Below are 21,300 nucleotides of genomic sequence, written 5' to 3' on the forward strand. Positions count from 1 at the left end.
ACCAAGAAAAAGGAGGAAACTGCATTCACTGACAAAGGGGAGTTAGACAATCAGTAGCGGGAGCCCTCCACCCAGGTTCCCCGGCCTTTGGCTGCATTTTTTCTTTTTGTTTGCCATCAGTCTTCGTGCAAATTGTTGTCTGTCGAGGAAAATGATAAGGAACATCCTGCTGGGTGGAAAGGTAAATCCTTTCCCATGAAACTCACAAGTGATAACGGCTGATTATCACTTTTGTCATCTTATCAAGGAAAAAAATTCATGAGACAAACGAACAGCCCTCAGAAATTTGCCAGTTTTAATTCAAATTATAGAATGAATGCTCTCTCAAAGTTTTTTTTTTTCTGCATGTATAAGACAAGAATCTATCTGTGTTGTTACATCATGTCCAGTTAAACAAATTCACATTATACAGGAATGATGAACAATCTTCTTTCTATAACAGGTTTATTATCTGTCAATGCAATATTCAAATCAACTGTGTTAAGCAAAGGAAGAGCGCGCATGGTCAGCTGTGTTAGTGCTGCCATCTGCTGGCGAATAATGCCTTAAGTTTGTCAATGTTGAGCATTCCTAGAATAAAAACTGTGCTCCCGCATCCTTCCACAAACAAGTCGAGCAGACCCCCAAAGACCTGCGAGAGCATCTCCATCAGATGTTCCATCTTCATTGGATCAGTCGTGACTCCCCTGATGCTTCCTGCTTGTCGATCCAAACTAAGAGTCCTCTGTGTTCTGGAGACATCTAGCGTGGCCCAGTTCCCCTTCGGCACTCACACATTCTGTAGGCGCATATGTAGAAAATACCTGCAAGAGACGGCACTTGTAGCGGTTGTGGCAACTTTAAACTTTGCAACAACCTGGCTGCTTTCTTTTAGAGCGAGACATGGGGTTTGTTCTGAGAATTAAGCTTTTAGACGGCGTCGCATTTTGTCATTTCACACCTGCAAAGAAGGTCATGAGCATGGCCACCCAGCCCAAGATGTAGGACCAGGAGAAACGCCAGTCGCCGAAGCGCTTTCCCAGGAAGTTCACCGTCACGCCGGTGTAGATCGCCATAGCCAGCAGTACAAAGAAGGCTGAGAATCAGACAGTTTGTGTCAGTCATACTCTATGGTCCATTTACATTTATAAAAAAAACATTGACTGTGTCTTTTGCTCTGTAGGCAATTGATGGAAACCCACTGGAGATAAAAAACATGATTCCTGCAGCAAAGGAGCGGTTGAACCTTTCGAAGGAGGAGAAGTGTGAGAAGGACATGATGCCGGCGATGATGCCTGCGAAGCACGACATTCCTGACAGGATCATGAAGGCCCTGGTGGCATTCCAATAAGCTGGAAGGAACAGGTAGAAATCTTATTTCGTCATTACCACTAATCAATTTAATGCATTTATTGGTATTCCGTTGTGCAACCATTAGCCCACAAAAACAAGTCAGCATTCCTCTTTGTGTTTCTCAAAAGAGAAACTAAGGGAAATAATAATAATAAAAAACATTTACAGTAAGTGCAATAACATAAAGTGCATAATCATCACAGCAGGTCAGCAGTTTAACAACGCAAGACAGTCTGGTGGTTCTGTTTTTGATCCTGTGGCACCATGTGCCTTAGGAAGTTCGAAAACCATAAGGGATATTGACTCTTTCAGTTCCCCTCACTACCCACAACAAGGCCCTCTTGTCTGCCATATTGCAACTGGATCACAACAGCAAGGTGAGAAGCACACAAACACACACACACACACACACACCCGCACACACACACACACTGCTTATGCACACACTTAGACACATATGCACTGGGGTGGAAAGGACATAAGTGGCTGGGAAAGTGTGTGAAAAACTTAAATTGACCAGCTATAATGAGTTAATAATCATCTAATTGGAAGAGGAACTTGTTATGTTATCTAAACCAACCAATGTGATCTTATTGGCCCATCATTTTTCTGCTGAACTGAGCCACTGCGTCAGCATTTTTGATCAGTCCCCATTGTTTTCATAACAGAAAAGAATCAACAAATACAGTTTTTATAACTTAACATGACTTTACACCAAAAACAAAAATGTACTAGGGGCACCGGGCGGCTCAGTTAGAAAAACAGGCGCACCGTGTGTGGAGGCGGTAGTCCTCGACCCAGTTGTCCTGAGTTCAAATCACACTCTTGTTCCTTTTGCTGCAGGTCTTCTCTTTATCTGATTTACTAACCAATAAATGCCCCCCCAAAAATTACCCAATATACTTCTTGGTGCAAATTTTTAAACTCTTATGCTTGTTTAATAAATGCCTGATTATTTGTTTTAAATATGAAGATTCTTTGCTTTTTAAAAAAAAAATTGTTTCAAATGTGCCTGTATTACCAACGTGCGCTTCAGGACCTAGATGAATGTTATTAAGCTGAGAAGACACACAAAAAACGTTTGAAAAGTACATTAAAATAAGGATTCACCAAACATATTCTTTGTGTTGAAGGCGACTGAAAACACTCAGAAAAGAAAAGTCTCACGATTCATGCCTGGAAATGATCTTACCTATGCTGTCGGTCTGCATGTAGCACTTGTTGGACATGCAGTACCGCCAGAGACCCTGGTGGGCATAGTTTCCAGACAGACGATACTGCATCCAGTAGTCTGTGGCAGTGGAGACCACCAGCAGGATGTTGCCCACGATGGCACAGAACAGGCCCCCGCCCATGAAGCTGTACATCTTGAGCTGAGACAACGGGGCCGCTGCAGAGGAACTGTGCAATAAGAAACACATCGTAGACACCAACTTGAAATTTTATACATTTTAACAACTTATTATCCAAGACTTGTGATGGAAGGGCTGGAGAAAGGGACAAATAAAGCAAAAAAATAAAAAATTCTTAGCATAAGACAGCAGAGGAGCAGTTTCCGAAAAAAGATCTGAGCTGTAGAACAAGACATAAGAAATATGTATAGATATTTGAGGAAGGTTTGGTACCAGAGTCAACCCCAAAGTCAGTCATTACAAAAAAAAAAGGCCCTCTAATAATTACACTCAACGCTGCATCTCCTCTAGAATCTGTGAGAAAACATCATCGGTGCACATAAGATTTCCAGAAAAGACGTTTACCTCTGCTTTACTGGAGACATTGCCAAAACAAACCTAACAAAAAGCTACTGTTATGATGCTGCAGCTTGTTCCTCGTCCAAACCCTCACGGGCATTTGCTCATGAGCACAATGAGGTTAAATCTGATTCTGCGGGCCTGCATGTCCAATCACACACAGGTGGGGAAACCCTCTCAGATACACTCTCTTACCTTGATTCTGGAAACGTACGCTCTCTACTTCCCACCTTGCAGAAGTAAAGAATGGAAAACAGAGAGTGGGTCGTTGCTCTCTTTGGGAGGGGGCTACCAGGAGAGAGAGAGAGAGAGAGAGAGAGAGAGAGAGAGAGAGAGAGAGAGAGAGAGAGAGAGAGCTTCACAGACAATATACAGGCAAAAGGTTGCCCTCTTTTCTTTTTTTGTTGATGGAGGCAAAATCCTTTACTGCCCTCAGTCTCCCTGTGGGGGCTGCATTTGAATGAGAACCCTACAGTGCATGTGATTTGTACATGTTGGTGTATCCTATCCCCAACAGGGTTAATGGGGCCTTGGAGAAGGGGTAACGCAGAGGTCCTTACCTTTTTTTTTTTTTTTTTTAGAGAGAGAGGGGCACATTTGTTTGTTTGTAAATGGTGTACTCTAGAACTGGGGATGTGCAAAGGTATGCAGGACCTACTGCGTCAATGCAACTTGCTGAAACAAACACTTTTCTTTCAGCGCTTCCTCAATGGGGCGTCACATAAAGGGTGAATGCTCCACAGCATGGGGACAACACAGCAGGGTTTAAAATCTGATAAAACATATTCAAAAAAAAAAATGTTTCAAATGTACAGCAGCTGCTGCATGCTACTGTAAGAAGTACTTTCATCTACCAATATGACACCTGAAAAAGAAATGAATTTTCAACTCCTGAAAAAGAAATGAATTTTCAACTGCCTTTCTTTAATGTTGATATTAAATGCTTTTAAGTCTGTCTGCAAAATGCAAACATGTCAAGCCTTTCCTACAAGGTGCTTGTCTTTTTTGTTGACATGAACAGCAAACAAAGAATCAAAATCCTAATTCCTTGAAGAGATACATTTGATAAGACTCAGTAGATGACAGATAATTGCACAACACAAGCATTTTACTTATTATTATTTTTATTAAAAAGAAGGACAAGAAGAGCATACACAATTCATGCAAGCATTAGCAATAGGAACAAGTAAACACATAAGTCTTGAAGTAAGAGTTGTTTTGGTGGATCAGAAAATTTGGAATAACCAAAGAAAGAAAACAGAATAGCTCCTGGAACAGTAAGAGCTATTTCCAGGAAATACAGACAGCTTAGCAAAGCAACATTGATCTAGGAATACTTTCACTGAAAAAGAAAAACGGACAGAGGACACAACATTTATAGTGGTGTTTGCATATCAGTGGCTCCCTTTGCTCAGTTCAAGCTGTGAGTAATATTTATGAGTGAGGAAAAGATGCAGAGAGTGAGAATTGCTCCATCATTGCCTAAGACTACTAAACAGCAGAACTCTACATATGTAATCAAATGCTAATGAGAATTCAGCATATTCTGTCAATTCACAGTTCTGTCAATGGTTCTGTCCATAAAAAAGGCAAGCACAAATTCTCAGACTATGAGTACATTTTATTTGGAATAAAATAAGTGCAAAGAGTACACAAAGTGAATATCAGTAATCCCTCCATTAGTGGCTCCATCCAGGAAGGAGACCACCCTTAATAAAGCCTGATAAAATAGTTATAATGAAAGACTGAAAGAAAATCTGACTTTGTAAAAGCAAAACACTAAGAAATACATTACTTCAAATATTGCACAAATAAACTAATTGTAGGACATAAAAAAACAACAACTTGCAAATAAAACAAATCCTGGACAAATCAAAACAGCAAGACAAAAACCAAGAACCCTGAATAAATGAATTCTACTTTAGGCTTTGAATTTGGATAGACTGGATAAATTATGTACAGATTTCATAAATCTTGTGCATGGAATATAACATCCATACCAGATGCCTTTGGGAAAACTCATGGACGCATCCTTGGTGAGGTGAAGAGAAATTAACTGCAAGGTGCCATTTCATCTTTGGTTAGAAGTATTTTCATAAGAGTTTTTCAGTAACACAAATTTCACCTATTTTTGAATTAATGTTTATATTTACAGAGTTAGCCAGTGTGGTATTATCAGTCTCATAGTGTTAGTGTTAATTTAACCCTAAATTAAAGCTAAAGGACCAACTCTCCAAAATGGGTTCTGTTTGGTGTGGAGGCATAGACACACAGCAAATTGTGTTGGCATCAGTGTTAAACAGTTCAAGACTTTAAGACTCTTCACAGACTGTTAGTATATCGGTTCATATACTAACAGATGAATTTCAGTATTTTTTTTATTTCACAACAGAAAGACTGGAGATTACACACTTAGCAACTGAGCTGAGGGATCGTAGACCATACGATCCATTAAGCCAATTAAAGTCAACTGAGTACATTGAACTGCCGCGGAAACTCTTGCGAGGGCAATAGTTTGAAAGGTGTCAATGAACAAAGATGTTCTCAGAACAAAAGGCTACATTTCTGCTTCATTTCTTCATAGAATTAAAGTGAAGCAATTAGAAAACTTCAAGTTTAACCCACAGCTGAATTGGATCATGTTGACTGTTTTATTTGATTTGATTTGTGGGTTTTTAAATAGCTTTCAGTATTGGTTCATCTAAAAGTGTAATTATTTCTATCTAAGCAGACAACATGTTAGCTTTGAAGTGAAGTAAAATCTGGGGGACAAAATTGTGTAGTGGCTCAACATCTGAAATGTTGATTTTCCTGTGCAAACCAAAAAAAGGGGAAAGTTTTCAGTTATGATGCAGTTTACAAATAAGATAAATATTTTAAATTCAAGGAAATTGGTGTATACAATTTCTTGGCCAATTGATTACTGCATCTTTAATACAGGTATAACTAGTTGTGGTTTTAATTTTTTGTTGTCTTCAAAAATTGCAGTAGTGTTTAGCAAGTTATCCATGTGATTTGCACTTCAGAGGCACCGTATTAAATGAATTCATTGAAAAACAATAGTTCAGATCAGTGGTTTAAATTTGGTCAGTTTCCTTACATTTTAATATTAGAATAAATCCCTCTATTATTATTATTATTATTATTATTATTATTATTATTATTATTATTATTATTATTATTATTATTATTATTATTTTGTGAACTTTTAACCGATTAACTCATACAGGAACTACTTGGACCGACTGGGTGGGTGAAAAAAAAAAAAAAACACACACGAGACCTGATTTGAACCGGAAGTGAAAGTTAGATCCGAGCTGTTCCATCGGCGGAGTAAAGATGGCTGAGCAAGGCGCCGCAGATCTTGGTAACAACAATAATAATAAACCCGAAGCCTCCGAGGGGACGATTATCAAGGTCACAGTGAAAACACCCAAGGACAAGGAAGAGATCGCCATCGCAGAGGACGCTTCTGTCACTCAGGTTGGTCGGATGCTGTTCATCGTTGCGCTCTAACGTCATGCCCACAACTTCAGCTAGGAAGCTAAACCATTAGCATGTATCACCACTCTTACCGGCTAACTGGGGCTGCTGGGAATGAAAGCGGCTGTGTGAAATCGAAATACTATTGGTTAGGTTGCCATTTAGTCGGCAACCATTTCGTTGTAAATATCTCACTCTACGAAACGACCGCGCTAAGATTTGGAAATTGCTAACCGGCTAGCCAGTCAATTGCTAGCCGGGGAGCTAAGTTAGCCTGTTATTCGGACCAACTATGTAGCTGAACAAGTGTCAGCTGACGAGTACGCGCTCACTGTGCTAACTACAAGAAGCAGTAACACTCCGACAAAACCATGGAAGTGGTTCCATATAGCTGGTCCATGGTGTATCGCTTTCATTTCCTACTTCAGCTCCACAGTCTGATAAAAAAAGTCGAAGCTGTCTTTCAGTCTAGAACATTCTCATTGCTGCTCCTGAGTCATCCAGGCTTCTTGGGGATTTCTAGTATCCTCAGTGCTGCTGTTGGCTTGGCGACGGATTCACCTGGAAAAGCAAGGCACTGTATGTAATCACATTCAGAGCAGGGTGTTCAGCGGTGTGTACTAATGTTGGTTCCTCTTGTGCAGTAACGCATATATACATGTGTTCATGTTTTGGGGATATTATTACTTATGTGTGAAAGTGTGTTTTAGATTTATTCAATAAATGTAACATTACAAGTAATATGGATGAAGAAAATAAATGACTTTTGTTAAGATGATGTCCAAAGGAAATTCAAATATGCCACATTTTTTTCGTCTTCAAGATCTTTTGAAGTTATTTATTGAAAACAAAGCAACATGCAGTGTTTTATGGAGGTGCCCTACACAAAATGAATATAAATTGACCATATTGAACACATATTTTGGAATATTTTAGACTGAATTAAGCTTCAACTAACATCAAGTTGCGATTTCACAAATGTTACATTTTTCCATAATACTCTTCCCATCATCCCAACTGGAATTTTCTCCAAGCTGCAGAGCTGACCCTCCCCCATCTGTTGCTGAATACTACAGGCCAGCTGACTGAGTAAAGGCTACCATGCTTTTACTTTGTAAGCAAGGATAATTTTATTAGCTTTTAAGCACATGGAAAATACAACTACTTTTTATTCGCACTTAAAAAGTGTTAACATTATTATAATCGTGATGGTTTATATATCTTGTTTTAAATGAAAGCAGATGGATCACATTTTAATTTATTTATTTTGGTGTAATTATTGCAAAACTAGTATTTTAAGTCGATGAGAAAATGATGGTGAACTGTGACTAACTTCAGCGCAGCGTTTTGCTCACAGGATGCGAAGGATTAGTCTAAATGCTGCATCTTTTGTCTGTGGCCAAGATTTGTTAGACCAAGTCTCACTGTGTTCTTTGTAACCCCAGCACTCTTGAAAATTCATGCCTCCATTTTTATAGCCAAACCTGGCAATTTTGTCCCTTCATACCTGTAAACAAACACTTTTATACCCAGACACTTCTACAACTCTGTATCAGATGATTTTTCTACGTGTTTTCACGAATTGTACCATACCATACCAACTTTATTTATAAAGCACTTTAAAACAACCACAGCTGACACAAAGTGCTGTACATTAAAACACAACATGACAATAAAAAAAATAAAAAATACTCTTACAGTTTAAAAACAAACATACAATTTAAAACTAGATCCCGCTGGAGTTGAAAGTCAAGTGAAATAGATGGGTTTTAAGACGAGCTTTAAAAGAATTATGAAGAGATAAACAGACCTAAAACTCTAAAAACACACTTTTAGTTACATTTATGTAATAAAGCAATTTCCATTTCCATTTGGTTACTTTAAATCAGAAGACAAACTTTAATACCGTTCAATTTTCTTCCAGTATTTTCCGTTTCCCATTTTAACATTTCTGTCGTGGTCATAGAGAGAAAAGCACATTATCCTGCATTTATCTTCTGACTGTTTTTATGCGCTCGTACCAAGCAGATGGATAGACATAAAAGATACTCAATACTTTTCCAACATACTTGCATATATCATCATGATGAATAATAAACATTTACTTATACAGTCTCACCACTGGCTTATATACTAGAATCCAGGCATCTACATTGTTCCACTGAGTGAATATGCTCTGCTGTGTTTTATTATAACACTGAGAATATACTCACTGTTTATAAAAGGTCAAAGTACCTGTTTTAAATATTCAAACAGATTAGATCTCAAGTTATCTTTAAAAAAGGGTGAGGGGGGAAAAATACAACATATGCTTAGAAAGTGACCAGAACATAAAAATGTTTTTGAAACATGCATTTACTGGAATTAGGTGTAACTAGGAAGATTTTGCATACAAAGCATAACAAAAAAAAAAATAAAAAATAGGTTTGCAAAGTTACATCTAATAAAAATTAAAGGAATAAAATTGTTAGGATTGTTGGCTGTATTTAGGGAAAGTCTAACACACCAAACCAGCCCAAAGAGCTTGTTAAATCAGTCAAACACAGTGAAACGGGGATTTGTTTTGTTCCCACAAACGGTAGAATCCTTGCAGTCACTGAGTCGGTGATTAACTAATTCCTCCGTAACCCAAATGTCCAGGGCTGACAGGTAGCATTTGGATAAAATCGGATCACGTCAAAGGACAATGAACTCAAAACCAACAGCAGCAAATCTGCAGCAGAACGGGTAAAAAAAAAAAAAAAAACTATCAAGGTGTCGCAATCGCTCAGTCAAAGTCCAGATCTCGGCCCCTACATGCTGGGGGCGACATTAGGAGAGCCGTGCATGAATAACCTCTGAATAAATAAATAAATGACTGGCTGGAGATATAAATCATCTAAGTCATTGTAAAAAAAATAAAATCAAAATACATCACAGCATCAGTCTGATGAGATCAAACCTTTTGCTCTTTATTCTATACGGTACTTTGGTTTTAATGTGTTTTTTTATTGGATGTTATGTTTAACTTGAAGATTTGATAAACACTTGATGTATTTTTTAGTATAAGTTTTATTGTAATATTGTCTATGATTTTTTGTCTTCATCCCATTGAAAACTAATAACTATAGCACCTAAACAGCAACTGCATAAATATTGAAGGCCTAAATACTTTGTGCCTTGAGGTTATTGTGAAACCTCTGCGTGGATCCACTTCATGTTTGTTTTTCATTAGTTTGGATTTAGATGAAAATAAAAAAGTTTTTTTTTTTTTACTTTTAAGTCAACTTTATATAATATTTCATGTCTTAATGTCTGCAAAACACCTAAAAAATTAAAGCTCTTGCAAGAAGAGCTTTAATTTGATGGTGTTCCACTATTTCACCACTAGATGTCACTAATGCTCACTGACTGTTTACTGGGATAACCCGTTTTATTATAAGCGGCAGAAACAATTGCAGCAAAATAGGACAGCAATAAGAATATTTTTTTTTTACTCTAAAAACCTTCATATAGAAACACAACAGACATAACAAGAGTGTTCATATGACCAGAAAAACGTGACTAAAAGTGGAAAATAAGGCCATAGAATGAACTATTGCAAGGTTTCCCCCAGAAAACTTGCTAGGACAGGTGGTTTGGCGTTGGGGTCATTCATCCAGCAGCCTGTCGTGTTTTTGAAATTTTACATTTTAAAATATCACTTGATTATATGTTATTAAAAGATTGGAAGATTAATACATGAACACCAACTATAAAGTCTTAAAAAATGCAAACATTTAATAAGACTTAAAAAAATATAAGCAATGCTTAGCCTGGTGGGGGCACAAGTAAAGCCTGGTGGCCTGCCAAGGGGGAAACCGTGTACTGGACTTAAGCTGCAATGTTAAGCTTTAACACCAATGCTGCAGTTTTGAGCATTTGTGTTAAAAAACTACCAATACAAACCAGTAGTTTACAAGAACTTTAGAACTCCATATTTTCCCTACAAATTACTTTGATCATGCTCGTTCTCTGGTATTTTATTAAAAATACCTAAAGTCATAACAATGGTATAAAGCGGCGTGTTTAGTGGTCGACACTGCGACTTTTCAAACCAGCTTCAGATTGACAACCAGCACATGCCTGGCCTCAAACCATCAACAAGAAGTGCTTTCCATTATGCATTCAAAACATTATCGGCCTACTTGGAGACATGTTTTTTTTTTTTTTTTTTTCTTCCATGCTGAAATCTTACCTGGTTTTATTTATTTTTTATGTCTTTCAGTTTAAAGAGGAGATCTCGAAGCGGTTCAAAGCCAAACAAGACCAGTTGGTTTTGATTTTTGCAGGGAAGATCTTGAAGGACGGTGACAGTCTCAGCCAGCATGGCATCAAAGATGGCCTGACGGTTCACCTCGTCATTAAAACAGCACACAAGTAAGGCCACCTTTTTTTTTTTTTTTTTTTTTTACAAAACTTTCTGATTCACTGAAACAGTTGACCAGCTATGACAACTTGGGTTTAACTTTTTTTTTTCTCCCTCTCTCTTTAAATTCCCTCTGTAGGGCAGCAGATGGCGGTAGCACCTCAGCCTCTAGTTCAACCTCCACCCAGGCAGGCAGTTCCAGCGCCTCTAGTCCGGCTGCCAACCCTGCCCCCACAACAGTCCCCGCCGGGTCTGGCCAGGCACCCACACAGACGCCCAACATAATGAGTGAGTCCGCCTGCGTGCTGCTCTAATTAAAAACGCTCTCCTTGCCGAAGATTACCTCGCTAAGTCAGCGCTTATCCCCCTGCAGGTGGCTTCGGAGACCTGGCCAGTCTAGCCGGTCTGGGAATGGGCTCGGCTAACTTCATGGAGCTGCAGCAGCAGATGCAGAGGCAGCTCATGTCCAACCCGGAGATGCTCTCGCAGATCATGGAGAACCCCTTGGTGCAGAACATGATGTCCAACCCCGACCTGATGAGGCAGATGATCATGGCCAACCCACAGATGCAGCAGCTGATGGAACGCAACCCTGAGATTTCCCACATGCTCAATAACCCTGAACTCATGAGACAGGTGAGGGGGGGGGGGGAAATGTCCTAAAAGTGCCTGGAGAACACTCAGATTTTATTCATTCATCATGTTAGTTGTGTGTTTCAACTTGAACCTCAATCCGCTTTGCTTCCTCTCCCTTTTTTGTCCTGCCTCTCAGACCATGGAGCTCGCCAGGAACCCAGCCATGATGCAGGAGATGATGCGAAACCAGGACCGCGCCCTGAGCAACCTGGAGAGCATTCCAGGAGGTTACAATGCCTTGAGGAGGATGTACACAGACATCCAGGAGCCCATGTTTAGCGCAGCCAGAGAGCAGGTCTCTGTGAGGAAACTTTACACATCCCCGTTTCTATCTCTCCTCACTTTATTGTGACTTAAATCCTGTGTACTAAACTGTATTTAAAAATGTTCTTCTTTACAGTTTGGAAACAACCCGTTCTCAGCTCTTGGCGGAAACTCCGACTCTGGCGCTCAGCCGTCGCGGACAGAGAACCGAGAGCCTCTGCCCAACCCGTGGGGGCCTCCGAATTCTTCAAACCCCTCTGAGAGCGGAGGGGGAACCACAGGAAGCACGAGCACCTCGGGAACCACCAACCCGAGTGTGTCCAACCCTCTGGGCGTCAACCCTGCGAGTCTGGGAAATGGTACGCTGGAGACATTCGCTGATGTTGATAAAGATAAAGAGAGTTCTCCTGATAATAAATCTCAGCACCAGTTTTTTTCTTACTTTCTGTGTCACAAAGGACTGTTGTGACATTGTCAGGAGAAGGAGGTTTAAGCTAATATTATGATCCCCATTTCTAAATATGTGTGCCTTATTCTCAACACTTAATGTTGTTTGAAGCTTTTTTGTTTTGGACTAAGAAAGGAAATGGCTCTTAGCCTTTTTTGTAATGATAGGAGTTGGCTAATAAAGCAGCTAGAAGCTAATGTGAGGGTAGTTAGCATCTGCTTCACAGCTTCCTGTCGGTGCTAAACTAAATCGCCTTTTTAATGACTCTGGGCTTTATTCAATTTAGTTTTGCAATAAGCAGCTTTTAAAACCAGATTAAAATTTTTGAAACACTCTATTTGTGAAAGCAAAAACAGGCCTTTTTAATTTTTTGGCTGTAGGGCTATAACAAAACGAGACAGTAAAAGCAATAATGTATTGATTGGATTAGAAAAAGTATTTAAATTTGTGAAGCATTCAGTTGTAATGCTTCACAAATTTAAAACTGGGGGTTATTCTAAAATCTTTTGTCGTTCCTGTGAATCCAGTGTTCGGCGGCGTCTTTGCCTCCAGGGCTCGAAGTTTTGCTAACACCCCTGTTTAGTTACGTTCACTCCTGGATGTTTTTGTTTTGTGCTGCAGGCATGTTCAACAGCCCCGGCATGCAGAGTCTACTCCAACAGATCTCTGAAAACCCTCAGCTGATGCAGAACATGCTGTCTGCTCCGTACATGCGCAGCATGATGCAGTCACTGGCTCAAAACCCAGAGTTAGCCTCACAGGTGAGGATCACAAAGTCGTAGATTAAATATTGATATTCTGGACTTGGCCTAGACGCATTTTCTTGAACATTGCAGAAAATAAAAGATATATCACATCAAGTCTTTATTCTATACTTTAGCTATATTGGTTTATACTTTTTACTGACTGATATATGCGTTAACATTTAACAGAACTGCGTAGGCAGCGTGGACTGCTGCTGGAGCCAAATGACTAATACTTTATTTCTCCCCTCAATCAGGTAATGATGAATAATCCATTATTCGCTGGAAACCCACAGCTGCAGGAACAGTTCAGATCTCAGCTGCCCATTTTTCTTCAGCAGGTACCGTTTCCATTTTCATCTAAAACACCGTTTTTGAAACTGACTGAAGCAAAACACTCCCTGGCCTTAGAATCAGGGCTGCTGCAGGGTCTCAGCATGTCTTTATTATGTCCATATTTTCATATGTGGCTGTAAATGAGTTATGTTTAGTTATGTTTGTTCATTCGTACGTTCATCCATCAATACCTTCCCAGCAAAGGAATTTTCTCTGTGCCGCTCCTTAAGCTAGCACATTTTTGTTTAAAAAATTTAAATCCAAAATGTTTTGTTACATAAACCTTGAACCAACTTTTTACTTTGTATTTATAAGTTTTGCTATGAAACAAATTAGATTTTTTTTTACTGTTATGAAGCCAGATAACAAAGTTTTATTCATTAATTCGATTTAATATTTTTTGAGTATTAATTAAGCTATTTTTTAGTAATTCAGGCAAGTAATTAATTTAAATCACTGTAAAAAAAAAAAAAAAAGGTAACACTTTATTTGAAGGGGTGTGAATAAGACTGACATGACACTGTCATAAACATGACATAATACCTGTTATGAACATGAAGAAGTCTTTATGAATGTTTATGACTGTTGTCATGAAGAGTCATTCGGTAAATAATGACGCTTTTAATGCAAAGTTGCTCTAAAAGTTGCATTGAAAGTCCATTAAAAATGCCAACTTTGTATTAAATTATCATTATTTACAAAATCCTGCAAAGTTGGCACTTTTAATGGACTTTTAATGCAACTTTTAGAGCAACTTTGCATTAAAAGTGTCATAATTGCAGAATGACACTTCATGACAACTGTCATAAACAATCATAAAGACTTCTTTATGTTCATGACAGATGTTATGTCATGTTTATGACAGTGTCATGTCAGTCTTATGCACACCCCTTCAAATAAAGTGTTACCAAAAAGGAATTCAAATCAAAATAACAAAATTTAAGTTCTTAAGTTTTAGCAATTCAAGTATGTTTTTCTTCTTTTGTATGATAACTTACAATTTAAGTTGTTTTATATCATTTATTTTACTTTTGTGTCTTTTTGCTGACACAAAAGTGTCAGTGCATTATACCAAAAGTGCATTATACCAATCCGTTTAGGGTTTATGTGTTTTGTTCATCATACCACACACGTGTCTGATCGGGGATAGATTTTTTTTAAAATAATTACTCAATTTTTAAAACGTATTTTCACCTCTAGTATCTGAATTCTAAACAGCTTATAATATAAACCCACCATCTTTCTGGCTTTGACTTCTGTGGTCTTGTCGTTCATGCTGCTGAAATTTGAATTGCTTACAGTCACCTTTGCTAATTGTCTGCTTCCATTTCTGCCCGTCTCCAGATGCAGAACCCTGAGGCGCTGTCCGTCATGACCAATCCCCGGGCCATGCAAGCTCTAATGCAGATCCAGCAGGGCCTCCAGACGCTGCAGACGGAAGCCCCAGGCCTTATGCCCAGGTAGGCAGAGCGAGACGTCACCTGCACACACACACTGGGATTTAGTCTGGGGTTTGGATTCAACATTTGCGTTTGTCTTTTTCTTTTGGCCCAGTTTGATGACGGGTGGAATTCCAGGCGTGCCCACAGGAGGCGCCGTTCCCGCGGAGAACCCCGCCTCGTCTCCCAGCAGTGCTGCAACAAACCCTGCTCAGCAGCAGCTGATGCAACAGATGCTCCAGATGTTTGCTGGAGGAGGTGGAAGTGGAGGAGGAAACGGAACGGTACGCGACCACACACACTCGCACACGCATACTGAAATCACCATACTGTGCATGGTGGTGTTTTTTTTTTTGTTGTTTTGTTTTTGTCTTACTTCAATCTGTACTGACTGTTCCCTTCAGAGCCAAACCCCAGAGGTGCGGTTCCAGACCCAGCTAGACCAGCTGAACGCCATGGGCTTCATCAACCGCGAGGCCAACCTGCAGGCCCTCATTGCTACTGGAGGAGACATCAACGCCGCTATCGAGAGACTGCTGGGCTCACAGCCCTCGTAAAGACATACAGTACATATTGACGCGCTCATAAACACGCATTTAACACATAACAAACCCAAAATCCACTGCGAACCAACAGAAATTTATGTGTATTGTCCCAAAACCTTACAGAAGAAACTTGGGCAAGAACTGAAAGACCCTCATTCTGCATCTGTTCTAAGATCATTCCCTATTTTCTTTCCCCCTCCCCCCTTTCACTTCTTTCGTTCGGCACCATCCAGCCAGCTTCACCCACAGAGTTCTGCTGTAGGGGTCGGACTGAACCGCTCTCTCCTCAAAGCGCGTTCTGACGTGAAGAGAAAGGGACTCCCGACCGTTTATTTTTTGGGGGGGTTTTTTTTGACTCATCGTTTTTTTTCACGTAAATCTGAAGTAGCGCTCCGTAGGCAAAACGTTCACGTGATCCAAACGCAACCCGTGCGATGTGAAAGGCAGTCGGCTCTGTTTCGTGCCCGGTTCCCGTCGGGCAGGTTGGTGGTTTCTATAAGCTGTGATCCTGAAAGCCAGCAGGAGAGCAGACGCTCGCAGAAGTCCCAACCGCCGTTCCTCCATCCATCCTTGTCCTCAACTCTTTTCCACACGCCGCTGGTTTTTGCCCAACAGCTTTCACTATTTATTGCAAGCGCCTTCCACACTTTCACCCTTCCAAAAGTTGTAATTCGTCACTCTGGATCAAAGTGCCCAACGTGTAAGCGCAGTGTCTTCTAGGAATCGTTTCTCCTCCTTCTGAGTCGCCGTCGCTTGTCCCGCTGTCCGACTCCGACCAGTGGGATCATGGGTAGTAAAGACCAGCCTCAGACGGGAGACGTGACGTCCCACCTCCGCTGAAATTCTCATTCAAGACTGTAACCATAATCGTTTCTGTCACACAGCGGCTCCCCTGAAGCACAGGCCGCTGCTGTTGTGAACATGAATTTTACAAACCATCTTTGATTTCGTTTAAATCGGATCGTTCATCGTCTTCTCTCTTCCTGTTTGAGGTGCAGTTAGTACCTAGATATGAAGCTGATTTATTTTCCATGGATTACATGTGGAAATCAAATGAGTTAAAGTATGACATAATGGAAAGGCTTTAAAAACAAAAAACAAAAAAAAAAAACAACAGTGATGGCACCATACTTTGCTCCAATCATAAAGTCTAGGTTGTATTATTATTATTATTTTATTCTTTTTGAAATTCTCAACATTTGTAGTTGTGGTGAACTTGGCAACTGCTTCAGTAGCTCTGCTCTGTCTGTTGACCTCAGCTGAATTAAAATAAAGAAATCCATCTCCCAGTCGAAAATGTTTGAACTAACTTTTAACAGTACTGTACTAAAATAAAATTTAAAAAAGTAATAAATCATGGTCAAAAACCATTATTCCCCCGTCTCATTTTGATTACAGTGTGGTGATGGGCCAGGAACTTTAAAGGCCCCACAATGTTCTGTCTTGTTTTAATGGGAAAGTGTGAAATAAAAGCTTACATTTGCCTCCAAGTTTGTTTTTAAAGTACATATAATTGAGACTCTCTGTGCAGTGTGGAAAAGTATGGAGAATGTTTGAATCCCTTTTTTCCAAATCAGGATATATAGTGCCTTGTGAAAATATTCATTCCCCCTTTGAGCTTTTTCACTTTTTGTCGCATTGAAACTTCAATGTGTTTCATGTAATCGACCAAAATTACCACACAACTGTGGAAGTGGAGTGAAAAGGGTACGTTGGTTTTAAACTTTTACAATTAAAAAAAAAACAAACAAAAAAAAAAACGTTTCCATTGCAAATGTATTCACACCTTTTACTCTGGCACCCCCAAATAAAATCCAGTGCAACCAGATGTCACCTAGTTTGTAAAAAGTCAATTTTTTTTGTGTCTTAATTTAATGTTGGTGTGACGTCATCTGTTCTGTGAAGGCCTCAGAGGTTTGTTGGGGGAACAAACCGCATCATGTAGACCGAGAAGATTAAAGGGAGGGTACGGTTCTGAAACGGTTCCAGCTTTAGATCAGAAGACTGCAGTCATTCGGCTGAAAATTGAAAGATTACGGCAGAACTGCAGATCAGAGCATCTGCAGTGAGGCCTGTAGTAGCTCTGGGTGAGTTACAGAAATCCGATCCAGGCGGGAGGATCTGTTGACAGGGCAGCTATTTGATTGCACTCTCTACACATCTGGCCTTCGTGGGAGAACGGCAAAAGGAGGGCAAATGTTGAAAGGGAGCCAAAAGAAGCCTTGTTTGCCACAAGCATTGAAGGAGGGACACAAAGCATGGAAAAGAAGCTGTTGAGACCGTAGCTGAATTTTTTGATCAACCTAAAAAAGAAAAAAAAAAAAAAAGTTTGGCAGGAAAGTTACACAGAACGTCACCTCGATCACACCGTTCCCCTCTGTGAAACGTGGTGGCAGCATTGTGCTTTGGGGATGTTTTTCTTCAGGATGGCTGAGGAAGTTGGTCAAAGTCAATGGAGATGAAAGGTGGACAATTAGCCAAACTCAGGCCAATCCTGAGAGAAAACCTGATGTAAGTCATGAGAAGTGTTTGGGGAGGAGGCTCACCTTCTAAAAGGATCATTAACATTACTAATAGCTCAGTTTTTCAACATCCTGTATTTAACGTAGGACAATCTAGACAGGTCAAGTTCAAGCTTTTGAATTTCAAAGCTGCAGGGAAAGAAATATCTCTTTCCACACGTGAGGCTAAACTTAAAACAGTTCTTTATAATCTAAATGGAAGAAAAAAAAAGTGCTCGCTTTAAAAAAAACCATGGAAATTAGAATATCGTCCCAAACCCTGAGACTTGCGATCCTGGATTTCGAATGTGAGACTGGTGGCCAAAGAGGGTGACGTGTCCCGGCTCACAACACAACCACCTGCAGGGCGAGGTTTACTCTCATACAAATGAGTCTGGGAGTGCAGCGGAGGGTGGAGTCTGTACCTGCGAGTGGTTCTACCTGTTCCACCTGCTCTCCGTCCTCCCAGCCCTCTGGGTGTCAGCTGATGAGCAATCAGGAGTCCTGCTTCTTCGTTTTCCGGCTGTCTTCAAACAGGAGCTGCTCCTCGTCCTCCACAGCGAACAGAGATTTTTTTTCTCCCTTTCATTTTTCACCTTCGTACAAAACCAGGGAGGGAGGATACTTTTGTTTTCTCTTTCTTAATAAATACTCCTTTCAAAAATTTTGAAAGTGGCTTCTGGGTATTTGTGAGGTGGAAGAGGGACCCATCGCCACTGAGTGCAGCATGGGCTCGGATGATTCGTACAACTTTGTATTTAAAGGTAAGTCACGTTTAATTCAGCCGTCATCGTCTTAGAATAAGAAAATTATTGCGCCGCATTTCTACACACTGAAGGCAAAGCAGATTTTATCTGTGCTGCTGCTGTTTCTAAGAAAATGTAGCGTAAATATAAGGAAGTGATTGCTTCCTGCCTGCTTTGACTGAATGCTGTGACCTTTGACCTGCTAGATAAACATGAGTTCTCACACTCCCAGAGGAACAGGCGCAGTGCATCGTGCCGGTTCTTCCGAGAGCGGCAGTGATTTTCTACTTCCCTCATTCCAGACTGAACTCGCACTCAATGTGGATGTGCCACGTTGGCGTGATGTCACACGATCTGGCATCGAGCGAGTGTGACGGAAAGTCTGCACGTGTCAGATGAGATAAAGGCTATCTGATCCATTTTGGTTTCAGGAAACGTGCCGCGAAATCAGTGTGATCAATTATTAATAAAAATGGGCGTAATAGGAACTTCTTGGCGCGTGTCTGTGCAGTGGTTTTGATCGGGGAGTCCGGTGTGGGGAAGAGCAACCTCCTGTCCCGCTTCACCAAGAATGAGTTCCTGCACGACAGCCGCACCACCATCGGCGTGGAGTTCAGCACGAGGACCGTCCAGCTGGACAACTTCACCATCAAAGCTCAAATCTGGGACACAGCTGGGCTGGAGCGCTACAGGGCAATCACCTCAGCGTGGGTACACACACATAAACACACACACACAGGCGAGATTAATATCTGAGAAGTCAAAGGTACACACAATAATCGAGTGATCAGTTCATTTGCGACTTGCTGTTTGCTAACCCCTCCCTTTTATTACCAGCTGCACCTCTTCTGTACTTATCACACCTTGCTAAAGTATCCACACCCCTTGTACTGTTCCACTTATTCTTTCAAAGTATTTTATACGATAGACCAACACAAAGTGAAAAATTAAAAGTGGTTCTCAAAATTTTTGGCAAATAAAAATGTCAAAATTAAATAAATAAAATGGTGTGCATTTATATTTGGGCCCCCTTGAACTGAACAAACTTGGTAAATAGAGTCAGTCTTTGTGTAAATTGTTCCCTGGTTTAGTCTACATTCAAGACGCGTTGACCTGTAGAGCACTAAGATCCTGATCACTTCATTACCATGAAAAACTTAGCAGTGGCAGCGTCATGCTGAACTTTTCTTCCATAAGCACAGAGAATACCAGCCAAACATACACTTAGAGGAGGCTGAACACAAATGCAGGCCACACTTTTCAGACTTTTACTTGTAAACTACTCTGAAAACCGCACAGCTTTTTCCTTTGTCTTGACAATTACGCGTTACTTTCTTTTGACCTGTCGTATAAAATCTGGACAAAACACACTGGAGTCTGTGCTTTTTGCGTGATAAAAATTGGAAAAGAGTGTGAATATTTTACTGACCCAAGCAAGTGAATCTAAACTCTTGTTTCCTTCTGGTGCGTTCAGCTACTACAGAGGAGCGGTTGGCGCGCTGCTGGTGTATGACATCAGCAAACATCTGACGTACGAGAGCGCCGAGCGGTGGCTGAAGGAGCTGTATGATCACGCAGACCCTCACATGGTGGTTATGCTGGTGGGCAACAAGAAAGACCTGGAGAGCCTCAGGACCGTTCCCACAGAGGAGGCCAAAGATTTTGCAGGTGAACTCAATTGCTTCCTTATGTGCCGAAAGGATTTCCCCTCAAGAATAAACCGATTTTCATCGTGTCGGATGTTTGCCGCACCATTCCAGATAAGAAAGGCCTCATGTTCATGGAGACGTCGGCGCTGGACTCCACAAACGTAGAAGCCGCTTTCAACGAAGTCCTCAAGGGTAAGAAGAGACACAGCGCCACTCTGGTTTACGGGCAACTTTAAGGTGACACCCTAAATGTTTGATCTCCCCCAGCGATCCAGAAGAAGGTGGCCAGCAGAGAGGTGACCCGCGGCTCCATCAGCGCAGTGACCCTGTCCAGTCCGCTGGGGCTGACAAGAGAGGCTCAGGACGAGCGGAAAGGCTGCTGCAAGAGTTCCTGATGGACTGATATGTGTTGAACCAACACCATGCTTGACTGAAGCTAAAGCCCTCAGCTTCTCTTTCAGTCCGATGAGCGAGGCAGCGCAGTCTGTTGGAAACCTTTTTAGGTGTAAACTGTACAGTTTGTAGGTCATTGATTTAGTGCTCAGGCATCGAGTGAATCCGTCTTTTATAGTCACGTTTTATATCAAATGTTTCTTCAGAGCAGAGGGCCGGTGGGGAAATTTCTACTTTAGGTAGCTGTGTCATTCGTTCTCTTCATGTTTTAAGAGATGCTTTGCAAAGTCGTGTTTTGTTTTTTGTAAGCGGGAGAATTTTGACTTGGAATAAATTATTTAAATGCTTGTGTTTCCATGTTGGAATTATTTACACCTTCGTGCCATAAAACAAAGATGGTGCCTAAACTAATTTAAGATTGCAGTTGCTGACTCTTGTGTCGCTGGATATCAGCGGACTAAAAGAAACGTGTTTAGGCGAAAAGTGTGGAAAAATGTGTATTAGTTTTTTGTTTGAGGAGCTCTAGCGACCTCTGTGTTGGTCAAAGAAACTCAAAATGTGTCTTAGATGAAAGCCAAGTAGACCCCTTTAAGATGATACCAAATACTACATTATAGCGCTTTGACAAATATCTAAACCAGACACAC

At 40.6% G+C, this 21,300-nt stretch overlaps 3 protein-coding genes across 5 annotated transcripts; 2 read left to right on the forward strand and 1 right to left on the reverse strand.

Moving 5' to 3' along the window:
- Positions 1-271: 271 nt before the first annotated feature.
- LOC103472349 (lens fiber membrane intrinsic protein-like) lies at positions 272-3,383 on the reverse strand. 2 transcript variants are annotated; one of them, XM_008421944.1, is made up of 5 exons: positions 3,279-3,383; positions 2,525-2,733; positions 1,182-1,331; positions 941-1,075; positions 272-803 (listed from the first exon to the last, which is right to left on the reverse strand). In XM_008421944.1, the coding sequence occupies exons 2-5, from the start codon at positions 2,697-2,699 to the stop codon at positions 742-744; spliced, it is 522 nt and encodes a 173-aa protein (XP_008420166.1). In that variant the 5' UTR covers positions 2,700-2,733; positions 3,279-3,383; the 3' UTR covers positions 272-741. The 2 variants fall into 2 exon arrangements, with proteins under 2 accessions (XP_008420166.1, XP_008420165.1); XM_008421943.2 differs by lacking the exon at positions 3,279-3,383 and adding an exon at positions 3,090-3,260.
- Positions 3,384-6,376: 2,993 nt separating this feature from the next.
- Positions 6,377-16,848, forward strand: ubqln4 (ubiquilin 4). Of its 2 annotated transcripts, none has more exons than XM_008421945.2 (11): positions 6,377-6,566; positions 10,813-10,964; positions 11,093-11,241; positions 11,327-11,589; positions 11,726-11,890; positions 11,990-12,212; positions 12,923-13,062; positions 13,302-13,385; positions 14,725-14,840; positions 14,935-15,103; positions 15,224-16,848. In XM_008421945.2, exons 1-11 carry the CDS (start codon positions 6,423-6,425, stop codon positions 15,374-15,376), a joined length of 1,758 nt encoding a protein of 585 aa, XP_008420167.1. In that variant the 5' UTR covers positions 6,377-6,422; the 3' UTR covers positions 15,377-16,848. The 2 variants fall into 2 exon arrangements, with proteins under 2 accessions (XP_008420167.1, XP_008420168.1); XM_008421946.2 differs by having other exon boundaries at positions 6,378-6,566; positions 11,726-11,884.
- Positions 16,849-18,338: 1,490 nt separating this feature from the next.
- LOC103472351 (ras-related protein Rab-25-like) lies at positions 18,339-21,000 on the forward strand. The gene is made up of 5 exons (XM_008421947.2): positions 18,339-18,629; positions 19,123-19,318; positions 20,086-20,279; positions 20,372-20,452; positions 20,528-21,000. The coding sequence occupies exons 1-5, from the start codon at positions 18,593-18,595 to the stop codon at positions 20,653-20,655; spliced, it is 636 nt and encodes a 211-aa protein (XP_008420169.1). The 5' UTR covers positions 18,339-18,592; the 3' UTR covers positions 20,656-21,000.
- The last annotated feature ends 300 nt before the right edge of the window (positions 21,001-21,300 follow it).

The sequence above is a fragment of the Poecilia reticulata genome, linkage group LG11, assembly GCF_000633615.1.
Source record: "Poecilia reticulata strain Guanapo linkage group LG11, Guppy_female_1.0+MT, whole genome shotgun sequence".
NCBI classification, from domain to species: domain Eukaryota; kingdom Metazoa; phylum Chordata; class Actinopteri; order Cyprinodontiformes; family Poeciliidae; genus Poecilia; species Poecilia reticulata.

Coding starts and splice junctions, on each gene's coding strand:
- LOC103472349 (XM_008421943.2), bottom strand. CDS start 3,109: ATGTCTCCAGTAAAGCAGAG. Junction 1,076..1,181: donor AATCATGTTTTTTATCTCCA/GTGGGTTTCCAT, acceptor TCTGATTCTCAG/CCTTCTTTGTACTGCTGGCT. Junction 804..940: donor GCTCATGACCTTCTTTGCAG/GTGTGAAATGAC, acceptor CGTCTCTTGCAG/GTATTTTCTACATATGCGCC.
- ubqln4 (XM_008421945.2), top strand. CDS start 6,423: ATGGCTGAGCAAGGCGCCGCAGATCTTGGTAACAACAATAATAATAAA. Junction 6,567..10,812: donor AGGACGCTTCTGTCACTCAG/GTTGGTCGGATG, acceptor TATGTCTTTCAG/TTTAAAGAGGAGATCTCGAA. Junction 11,891..11,989: donor CAGCCAGAGAGCAGGTCTCT/GTGAGGAAACTT, acceptor TCTTCTTTACAG/TTTGGAAACAACCCGTTCTC.
- LOC103472351 (XM_008421947.2), top strand. CDS start 18,593: ATGGGCTCGGATGATTCGTACAACTTTGTATTTAAAG. Junction 19,319..20,085: donor TACAGGGCAATCACCTCAGC/GTGGGTACACAC, acceptor TGGTGCGTTCAG/CTACTACAGAGGAGCGGTTG. Junction 20,453..20,527: donor TTTCAACGAAGTCCTCAAGG/GTAAGAAGAGAC, acceptor GATCTCCCCCAG/CGATCCAGAAGAAGGTGGCC.